General features: G+C 42.0%; 1 protein-coding gene across 4 annotated transcripts in view; it reads left to right on the top strand.

The window, feature by feature from the left end:
• vps11 (VPS11 core subunit of CORVET and HOPS complexes) overlaps nucleotides 1–11,569 on the top strand; it is a 59,644-nt gene that overhangs the window by 33,270 nt on the left and 14,805 nt on the right. The window contains exons 1-9 of one of the 4 annotated variants that reach the window (XM_071326891.1): nucleotides 56–218; nucleotides 645–807; nucleotides 1,221–1,369; nucleotides 1,485–1,620; nucleotides 1,728–1,891; nucleotides 2,141–2,388; nucleotides 2,696–2,897; nucleotides 3,073–3,224; nucleotides 4,538–4,724. In XM_071326891.1, the coding sequence (XP_071182992.1) occupies nucleotides 666–807; nucleotides 1,221–1,369; nucleotides 1,485–1,620; nucleotides 1,728–1,891; nucleotides 2,141–2,388; nucleotides 2,696–2,897; nucleotides 3,073–3,224; nucleotides 4,538–4,724 (1,380 nt within the window). In that variant the 5' untranslated portion in view covers nucleotides 56–218; nucleotides 645–665. Of the gene's footprint in view, nucleotides 1–55; nucleotides 219–644; nucleotides 1,370–1,484; nucleotides 1,621–1,727; nucleotides 1,892–2,140; nucleotides 2,389–2,695; nucleotides 2,898–3,072; nucleotides 3,225–4,537; nucleotides 4,725–11,569 lie in introns of those variants that run through there. The other 3 variants (XM_071326882.1, XM_071326872.1, XM_071326899.1) reach the window with 3 other exon arrangements.

Here is an 11,569-nt window from a genome sequence, read left to right as displayed (position 1 = left end):
AGTAATAGGTCCTTTCGGTGATGGCTGTCGAGAACAACATTTTTGTCAATATGTGATTGGTCCACGTTCAATTAATGGGCGTAAATTATATGACATTGTATTAAGGTGACCTATTGTGTCGTTGAGTACTAGTTGTTGTAGTCAAAACAATGTGTGGAAGGCAATGTAATTTTTTTATTTTTTTATTACTGATTGATTGATCGATCTGTTACATACTGGTGCGTGTTTTTCTTGATTTGAACGAGTTCTTAGCTTTACTTTATGTAAGTAATGTTTGTGACGCTAAATGTTTTTTTAATATGTAACCCAGGGACTACAGATGAAAATTAGCCAACGGGCTAAATCTGGCACATTTCTAGAAATGTTAGTTGATGTGCATTGTCCCTGTCAAATACATAAAATAAATAAGTGCGGGGGAAAACACTAATGAATGGGTGATATTTCAAAATGAACATGATCAACAGTTAACCACTTTATTTTGTGACACTCACCCTTATTGCCTGCCACCTACATTGATAAACATATTTATTTCGTGTGTTGATTGACATTTTATTAAAAAAATATATATAATTTACAATACTCGTCTTCCTCCTCCCTCTCTCTCACATGACTTGTGATGTGTATCACATGATTTCTTCCCTCAGGATACAGACAGTGCAAAGAAAATGGCTGCGTTCTTACAGTGGAGACGATTTGTGTTTTTTGATAAAGAGACCGTGAAGGACGCTGGAGATAATGGGAAGAACTTCGTCCTCCCCGTTGGCATATCTGCATGTGACTCGGGCCGGGGCCACATCGTTCTTGGAGATATCCTTTCGGTGGTTTCCATGACGTTAACATAGCATAGTTCATTTAGTTGGTCAATTCTAGCTAACGAACTTGCTACCCAGACATCCCTCTCAAGCAGTCTAGTTATTTTAAGCAAGTTAACTAATAACGGTAATGAAATTGAGTTTATATGCCCAAATTATGCTCATTGGCTAGCTGCAAGTAAGGAAATTATTATTGCTATACATGCTAGTCATACGACTAAGAAGAGTACATATTTACATTGCTTGTATTCATTACACTTCTTATTCCTATGGCTAATTTATATACATTTTAAGAGTATTCGAACATGGCCCTGCCTTTTGGAATTGTCTCCTCTATCCCTAACCATGCAAATGGCCATTTGTCTCTCTTTATCTAAAATGATGCTTCCTTGAACCAGAATAAATTACATATGGACGGTCAGATCTGGTTTTTGACACGCTCCCTACAGTTGTCCTCCTTTCAGGCTTACAAACTGAGAGTGACCCACCTGTACCAGCTCAAGCAGCACAGCATTTTGGTCACGGTTGGGCAGGACGAGCAAGGAATTAACCCCCTGGTAAGACATTTAGTAGGATATATTTAATAGTGACTATCAAAAAACAGTACTTTAGTTTCCTTGGTAGTTATTTGTGAACTGTTACTAGAAACCCAGCTGTGTTACTGTTTGCCAGGTGAAGGTATGGAATCTGGACAAGCGTGATAGCGGGAATCCTCTGTGTACCAGAATATTCCCAGCAATTCCTGGGAACAAACCAACAGAGGTGTCCTGCCTCGGTGTACACGAGAACCTAAACTTTATGGCCATTGGTAAGTGGCATTTCTTCAGTACTACCTATGTCGCCTATAGTTTAGAATTGGTTTTGACATTTATGTTTGCGCCCTGTTATAAATTGATAATCCCCATGTCATTGCAGGCTTCACAGATGGCAGTGTGGTGTTGACAAAGGGTGACATAACCCGGGACAGGCACAGTAAAACCCTGACACTGCATGAGGGCACCTGTCCAATCACGGGCCTCGCTTTCCGTCAGCAGTGCAAAGTCACTCACTTATTTGTTGCCACTCTGGAAAAAGTCCATGTAAGTCATTTGAGCTCTTCAAATGTCACTCTGATAAATGAAGTCCATAGAAACAAGTATAAGATCAATTCAGGTTATTCATGTAAATTACAATTCAATATTTGAAAGTGTCATATTTTCAAGGAGGATTTGAATTGATAGATTTGAAATGGCATTGACCCCATGCCTGTCGCCATACTACTTTTCCCTTGGAGCATGAGCACTAACTTGCTTCTGTTTCATTTGGTGTTGTTTCCACCCCATGACTAGTGCTACACTTTGTCGGTGAAGGAGTACCCTAAACTGGAACTGGACACCCACGGCTGTGCGCTGCGTTGCTCTGCGCTCACAGACCCCTCCCAGGACTCCCAGTTTATTGTCGCGGGGGACGAGTGTGTGTACCTTTACCAGCCTGATGAACGTGGGCCCTGTTTCGCTTTCGACGGGCACAAGCTACTGGCCCACTGGCACCGGGGCTACCTCCTGCTGCTCACCAGGGACACCAAGTCTCCCAACAAGTAAGAACAACTCTCTGATGGTGGCACAGCAGCCATTTCTATTGAACGGGTCCCCTAAGGTTCAAGGCCAGGGTCAGTATGAGTCCTTATAAAGTTCAAAGTTTAGCCAAGTGTCATTTCCTTTTTTTATTGAAATGAAACAAGTCATTTTATACTATATCAATATATGTTGACTGTAAGTAGAAAGAATAAAACAGTAAGTTGTTTTTTGAGAAGAACAACCCTTAAATATTCAACCAAACATGCATATGTTTAGGTGATATATTAACTCCTATGACAATGCATTGAATACAAGTTCTGTACTCAGGTCTGAATTTGGGAGTAGAGAGACATCTCCTTCGGAGAAACAAATCTTGACAATCTACGACCTGGACAACAAGTTCATTGCCTACAGCGCTTCCTTTGATGACATCATCGACGTTCTGGCCGAATGGGGCTCCTTCTACATCCTGACTCGGGATGGAAAGATGTTTGTGCTGCAGGAGAAAGACACTCAGACCAAGCTAGAGGTTAGCCCAAAATACGCTGACTGACATCATGCCTTCTTTTCCCCTCCAATGTATTATGTTCAACTCGGCACCAGATTGAACTGGAAACTAGAAGACTACAGGTTTCAGATCCCAAGTATTGTTTACTACCATTGTGCCTTTAAGCAAGGCACTTAACGCTTCAATCTGTCTTTAGATGCTCTTCAAGAAGAATCTGTTTGTGATGGCCATCAACCTGGCTAAGAGCCAGCACTTGGACAGTGACGGGCTGTCTGAGATCTTCAGGCAGTACGGTGACCACCTCTACGTGAAGGGGGACCACGATGGAGCCATCCAACAGTACATCCGGTATGATCTCACCCAGGGGTTGATGTATCTAACTTCAACTTCATATTACATAGATAATAATACTACATACAGTACCAGTCAAAAGTTTGGACACCTACTCATTCAAGGGTTTTTCTTTATTTTTACTATTTTCTACATTGGATGTCTTCACTATTATTCTACGAACTATGAAATAACACATGTAATTATGTAGTAACCAAAAAAGTGTTAAACAAATCAAAATATATTTGAGATTCTTCAAAGTAGGCACCCTTTGCCTTGATGACAGCTTTCCACACTCTTGGCATTCTTTCAACCAGCTTCATGAGGAATGCTTTTCCAACAGTCTTGAAGGAGTTCCCACATATGCTGAGCACTTGTTGGCTGCTTTTCCTTCACTCTGCGGTCCAACTCATCCCAAACCATCTCAATTGGGTTGAGGTCGGGTGATTGTGGAGGCCAGGTCATTTGATGCAGCACTCATCACTCTCCCTCATTGTCAAATAGCCCTTACACAGCCTGGAGATCTGTTTTGGGTCATTGTCCTGTTGAAAAACATGTGATAGTCCCACTAAGCGCAAACCAGATGGGATGGCGTATTGCTGCAGAATGCTGTGGTAGCCATGCTGGTTAAGTTTGCCTTGAATTCTAAGTAAATCACTGACAGTGTCACCAGCAAAGCACCCCCACACCATCTCCTCCATGCTTCACGATGGGAACCACACATGCAGAGATCATCCGTTCACCTACTCTGCGTCTCACAAAGACAAGGTGGTTGGAACCAAAAATCTCAAATTTGGACTCATCAGGCCAAAGGACAGATTTCCACTGGTCTAATGTCCATTGCTTGTGTTTCTTGGCCCAAGCAAGTCTCTTCTTATTGGTATCCCTTAGTAGTGGTTTCTTTGCAGCTATGTTTACGAACTTGGATGTACTGAAAGCTACCCACCCTCGTCTTAAACAAATAAATTCCTGTTAACATGATCAACAAGTTGCTTTTTTGCTAGTCCTTAAGCATTTAGATAGTCAGTTGGATTCTTGGTGGGGATGTGTAAGGGGTCAGTGTTCCCACTACCGTTGTATAGGCAAGGTGGGCTTTCCCAACTCAATTGCTTTAAATCGAACATGTTGGTATCAGAGGAAAAACAATGAAATGGAAAACCTACCGGTGTTTAATTAAAAGAGAAAATGGGTTTTGTGCTCCAACAATGGGAGTAGACTGGCTGCCGGAAGTAAGTACTGAATGCAGACAGAAGGCAGTACCAAAAGCCTCTGCCGTTGTGTTCCATAAAATGTCAATTGAAAACGCAACCTTTTTCCCCTCCCTCCCTCAGCACAATCAGGAAGCTGGAGCCCTCTTACGTAATCCGGAAGTTTCTGGATGCTCAGAGGATCCACAACCTGACGGCCTACCTCCAGGCCCTGCACCGGCAGTCGCTGGCCAATGCCGACCACACCACCCTGCTGCTCAACTGCTACACCAAGCTCAAGGACAGCTCTAAGCTTGAAGAGTTCATCAAGGTTAGTATTTAAACTGTAAGCCAAGGGTTAGTTAACGGTGTGTGCAGGGGAGTTAACTGTGTGTGCAGGCTTTCATTCCGGGGATTCAGATAATCATGGTCCAGACTAGAGGTCGACCGATTATGATTTTTCACTACCGATACCAAAAAAAGCAGATACTGATTAATTGTTCGATTTTTATATATATATATATATATAAATATACAGTTGAAGTTGGAAGTTTACATACACTTATGTTGGAGTCATTAAAACTCGTTTTTCAACCACTCCACAAATTTCTTGATAACAAACAATAGTTTTGGCAAGTCGGTTAGGACATCTAGTTTGTGCATGACAAGTAATTGTTCCAACAATTGTTTACGGACAGATCATTTCACTTATAATTCCAGTGGGTCAGAAGTTTACATACACTAAGTTGACTGTGCCTTTTAAACAGCTCAGAAAATTCCAGAAAATGATATCATGGCTTTAGAAGCTTCTGATAGGCTAATTGACATAATTTGAGTCAATTGGAGGTGTACCTGTGGATGTATTTCAAGGCCTACCTTCAAACTCAGTGCCTCTTTGCTTGACATCATGGGAAAATCAAAAGAAATCAGCCAAGACCTCAGAAAAAAAATTGTAGACCTCCACAAGTCTGGTTCATCCTTGGGAGCAATTTCAAAATGCCTGAAGGTTACACTGCGACCACGCAGCCGTCATACCGCTCAGGAAGGAGGGGGGTCTGCTGTATAAGGAAATAAGTAAACAGGAAACCGTTCACCCAGAGGTGGCGCTCCTAGTGACCGGAGACTTTAATGCAGGGAAACTTAAATCAGTTCTATCTAATTTCTATCGACATGTTAAATGTGCAACCAGAGGGAAAGAAATTCTAGATCACCTGTACTCCACACACAGAGACATGTACAAAGCTCTCCCTCGCCCTCCATTTGGTAAATCCGACCACAATTCTATTCTCCTGATTCCTGTTTACAAACAAAAATGAAAGCAAGAAGCACCAGTGACTCGGTCTATAAAAAAGTGGTCGATGAAGCAGATGCTAAACTACAGGACTGTTTTGCTATCACAGACTGGAACATGTTCCGGGATTCTTACAATGGCATTGAGGAGTACACCACATCAGTCAATGGCTTTATCAATAAGTGCATCCAGGACGTCGTCCCCAGAGTGACTGTACGTACATACCCCAACCAGAAGCCATGGATTACAGGCAACATTCGCACTGAGCTAAAGGGTAGAGCTGCCGCTTTCAAGGTGCGGGACTCCAACCCGGAAGCTTATAAGAAATTCTGCTATGCCCTCCGACGAACCATCAAACACGCAAAGCGTCAATACAGGGCTAAGATTGAATCGTACTACACCGGCTCTGAAGCTCGTCTTATGTGGCAGGGCTTGCAAACTATTACAGACTACAAACGGAAGCACAGCCGAAAGCTGCCCAGTGACGCGAGCCTACAAGACGAGCTAAATCACTTCTATGCTCGCTTCGAGGCAAGCAACACTGAGGCATGCATGAGAGCATCAGTTTTTCCGGACGACTGTGCGATCACGCTATCCGTAGCCGACGTGAGTAAGACCTTTAAACAGGTCTACGTTCACAAGGCTGCGGGGCCAGATGGATTACCAGGACGTGTGCTCCGGGCATGTGCTGACCAACTGGCAGGTTTCTCCACTGACATTTTCAACATGTCCCTGATTGAGTCTGTAATACCAACATGTTTCAAGCAGATCACCATAGTCCCTGTGCCCAAGAACATGAAGGCAACCTGCCTAAATGACTAGAGACCCGTAGCACTCACGTCCGTAGCCATGAAATGCTTTGAAAGGCTGGTAATGGCTCACATCAACACCATTATCCCAGAAACCCTAGACCCACTACAATTTGCATTCCACCCAAACAGATCCACAGATGATGCAATCTCTTTTGCACTCCACACTGCCCTTTCCCACCTGGACCAAAGGAGAATGAGAATGCTATTCATTGACTGACTACAGCTCAGGGTTCAACACCATAGTACCCTCAAAGCTCATCACTAAGCTAAGGATCCTGGGACTAAACACGTCCCTCTGCAACTGGATCCTGGACTTCCTGAAGGGCCGCCCCCAGGTGGTGAGGGTAGGTAGCAACACATCTGCCACGCTGATCCTCAACACTGGAGCCCCTCAGGGGTGCGTGCTCAGTCCCCTCCTGTGCTCCCTGTTCACCCATGACTGCATGACCAGGCATGACTCCAACACCATCATTAAATTTGCAGACGACACAACAGTGGTAGCCCTGATCACCAACAACGACGAGACAGCCTATAGGAAGGAGGTCAGAGACCTGGCCGGGTGGTGCCAGAATAACAACCTATCCCACAACGTAACCAAGACTAAGGAGATGATTGTGGACTTCAGGAAAAGGAGGACCGAGCATGCCCCCATTCTCATCGACATGGCTGTAGTGGAGCAGGTTGAGAGCTTTAAGTACCTTGGTGTCCACATCACCAACAAACTAGAATGGTCCAAACACACCAAGACAGTCGTGAAGAGGGCATGACAAAGCCTATTCCCCCTCAGGAAACTAAAAAGATTTGGTATGGGTCCTGAGATCCTCAAAAGGTTCTACAGCTGCACCATCGAGAGCATCCTGACTGGTTGCATCACTGCCTGGTACGGCAATTGCTCGGCCTCCGACCGCAAGGCACTACAGAGGGTAGAGCGTACAGCCCAGTACACCACTGGGGCAAAGCTGCCAGGACCTCTACACCAGGCGGTGTCAGAGCAAGGCCCTAAAAATTGTCAAAGACCCCAGCCCACCCCAGTCATAGACTGTTCTCTCTAAGTGCCAAATCTAGGACAAAAAGGCTTCTCAACAGTTTTTATCCCCAAGCCATAAGACTCCTGAACAGGTAATCAAATGGCTATCCGGGCTATTTGCATTGTGTCCGTCCCCCCCCCCATTCCTCTTTTACGTTGCTGTGCTGCTACTCTCTGTTTATCATATATGCACAGTCACTTTATCTTCTTTCGGCTGAGATCCCGTTAACGGGATCGACTTGACAACAGCCAGTGAAAGTGCAGGGCGCCAAATTCAAACAACAAATCTCATAATTAACATTCCTCAATTCCTTACACCATTTTAAAGATACATTTGTTGTTAATCCCACCACAGTGTCCGATTTCAAAAAGGCTTTACAACGAAAGCACACAATCTGATTATGTTAGGTCAGTACCTAGTCACAGAAAAACACAGCCATTTCCCCAGCCAAAGAGAGGAGTCACAAAAAGCAGAAATAGAGAGAAAATGAATCACAAACCTTTGATCTTCATCAGATGACACTCATAGGACTTCATGTTACACAATACATGTATGTTTTGTTCGATAAAGTTCATATTTATTTCCAAATATCTTAGTTTACATTGGCACGTTATGTTCAGTAACGTTTTGCCTCCCAAACATCCAGTGATTTTGCAGAGAGCCACATCAATTTACAGAAATACTCATAAATGTTGATGAAAATACAAGTGTTATGCATGGAACTTTAGATCAACTTCTCCTTAATGCAACCGCTGTGTCAGATTTCAAACAAACTTTGCGGAAAAAGCACACCATGCAATAATCTGAGTACGGCGCTCAGACACAAAAACAAGCCATACAGGTACCCGCCATGTTGTGGAGTCAACAGAAGTCAGAAATAGCATTATAAATATTCACTTACCTTTGATCTTCATCAGAATGCACTCCCAGGAATCCCAGTTCCACAATAAATGTTTGTTTTGTTCGATAAAGTCCATAATTATGTCCAAATACCTCCTTTTTGTTTGCTCGTTTAGTTCAAAAGTCCAAATTCACGACGCGCAGGCACACTTAGTCCAGACAAAGTCAAACAATTCCATTACAGTTCGTAGAAACATATCAAACGATGTATAGAATCAATCTTTAGGATGTTTTTATCATAAATGTTCAATAATGTCCCAACCGGAGAATTCCTTTGTCTGTAGAAAAGCCATGGAACGAGAGCTACTAGAGTTTGTGGCACTCTGCCAGACCACTGACTCAAAGAGCCCTTATGAGCCCCTCCTTTACAGTAGAAGCCTCAAACAAGTTTCTAAAGACGGTTGACATCTAGTGGACGTTTTAGGGAGTGCAAAATGACCCCATAGACACTGTATTCGATAGGCCAAGCTTTGAAAAACTACAAACCTCAGATTTCCCACTTCCTGGTTGGATTTTTTCTCAGGTTTTTGCCTGCCATATGAGTTCTGTTATACTCACAGACATCATTCAAACAGTTTTAGAAACTTCAGAGTTTCCTATCCAAATCTACTAAAAATATGCACATCTTAGGTTCTGGGCCTGAGTAGCAGGCAGTTTACTCTGGGCACCTTATTCATCCAAGCTACTCAATACTGCCCCCAGCCATAAGAAGTTAACTATACATTCATGTACATACTACCTCAATTGGCCCGAGCAACCAGTGCCCCCGCACATTGGTTAACCAGGTTATCTGCATTGTCACACCACCCTCCAACCCCTCTTTTACACTACTGCTACTCTCTGTTTATCATATTTGCATAGTCACTTTAACCATATCTACATGTACATACTACCTCAATCAGCCCGAATTACCGGTGCCTGTATATAGCCTCGCTACTGTATATAGCCTTGCTACTGTTATTTTTCAGTCTTTTTACTGTTGTTTTTATTTCTTTACTTATTGGTCACCTAATACCTTTTTTTCACTGTTGGTTAGAGCCTGTAAGTAAGAATTTCACTGTAAGGGCTACCTACACCTGTTGTATTCAGCGCACGTGACAAACTTTGATTTGATTTGACCTCAATCCTATAGAAGATTTGTGGGCAGAACTGAAAAAGTGTGTTTGAGCAAGGAGGCCTACAAACATGACTCAGTTACACCAGGAGTTAAATCAGGAGGAATGGGCCAAAATTCACCCAACTTAATGTGGGAAGCTTGTGAAAGGCTACCCGAAACATTTGACCCAAGTTAAACAATTTAAAAGGCAAAGCTGCCAAATACTAAATGAGTGTATGTAAACTTCTAACCCACTGGGAATGTGATGAAATAAATAAAAGCTGAAATAAATCACTCTCTACTATTATTCTGACATTTCACATTCTTAAAATAAAGTGGTGATCCTAACTGACCTAAAACAGGGAATTTTTACTAGGATTAAATGTCAGGAATTGTGGAAAACTGAGTTTTAAATGTATTTGGCTAAGGTGTATGTAAACTTCCGACTTCAACTGTTTACGCTTGTAATAATGACAATTACAACAATGCTGAATGAACAATGATCACTTTTATTTTAACTTAATATAATCCATCAATGAAATCAAATTAGTCTCAAATAAATAATGAAACATGGTTAATTTGGTTTAAATAATGCAAAAACACAGTGTTGGAGAAGAAAGTGAAAGAGCAATATGTGCCATGTAAAAAAGCTAATGTTTAAGTTCCTTGCTCAGAACATGAGAACATATGAAAGCTGGTGGTTCCTTTTAACATGAGTCTTCAATATTCCCAGTTAAGAAGTTTTAGGTTGTAGTTATTATTGGAATTATTGTACTATTTCTCTCTCTACCATTTGTATTTCATATACCTTTTGACTATTGAATGTTCTTATAGGCACTTTAGTATTGCCAGCCTAATCTCGGGAGTCGATAGGCTTGAAGTCATGTAGAGCATTGCATCAAGCATTGCTAAGAGCTGCTGGCAAACACAGAAAAGTGCTGTTTGAATGAATGCTTACGAGCCTGCTGCCTACCACCGCTCAGTCAGACAGCTCTATCAAATATGAAATCATAGACTTAATTATAATATAATAAACACACAGAAATGCGAGCCTTTGGTCATTAATATGGTCAAATCCGGAAACTATAATTTCGAAAACAAAACGTTTATTCTTTCAATGAAATACAGAAACGTTACGTATTTTATCGAATGGGTGGCAACCCCAAGTCTAAATATTGCTGTTACATTGCACAACCTTCTGTCATAATTATGTAAAATTCTGGCAAATTAACTACGGTCTTTGTTAGGAAAAAATCTTCACAGTTTTTAGCGGCCCAAACTGTTGCATATACCCTGACTCTGCATGCACTGAACGCAAGAGAAGTAACACAATTGCCCTAGTTAATATTGCCTGCTAACATGAATTTCTTTTAACTAAGTATGCAGGGTTAAAAAATATATATACTTCTGTGTATTGATTTTAAGAAAGGCATTGATGTTTATGGTTAGGTACATTTGTGCAAGGATTGTGCTTTTTTCCCCTAATGCGCTTTTGTTAAATCATCACCCATTTGGCGAAATTGAAGTAGGCTGTGATTCGATGAGAAATTAACAGGCACCACATTGATTATATGCAATGCAGGACAAGCTAGTTAACCTAGTAATATCATCAACCATGTGTTGTTAACTAGTGATTATGTGAAGATATATATTTTTTTTAATAAGTTCATTTTAATGCTAGCTAGCAACGTACCTTGCCTCCTTGCAGCCACAAGGTCCTTTTGATTCTGCATTCGCATAACAGGTGGTCAGCCTGCCACGCAGTCTCCTCGTGGATTGCAATGATCGGTGTCCCAAAAGGCTGATTCCCGATTGCTAGGAAAACTTGAAATCGGTCCTAATTAATCGGCCATGCCGATTTTAATATGTCGATTTCTAGTCCAAACTTAAGTCTGCGAGTAGTCGAAGCAGATGTGAGTGATGGCCTGGAACAAAAGCATACACACTGAGTAGCTCTCCAGGATCATAATCATTGCCCTGAGAAGGTTTCCAGGGTTTCAGAATACTATTTTGGATTCGAAAATGATGATAGAAAACCTATTGCTGTAT

Source organism: Salvelinus alpinus, chromosome 1 (assembly GCF_045679555.1).
Source record: "Salvelinus alpinus chromosome 1, SLU_Salpinus.1, whole genome shotgun sequence".
Lineage (NCBI taxonomy): Eukaryota > Metazoa > Chordata > Actinopteri > Salmoniformes > Salmonidae > Salvelinus > Salvelinus alpinus.
Note: the sequence above shows the minus strand (reverse complement) of the source record. Positions and strands in the feature narration are given on the sequence as shown.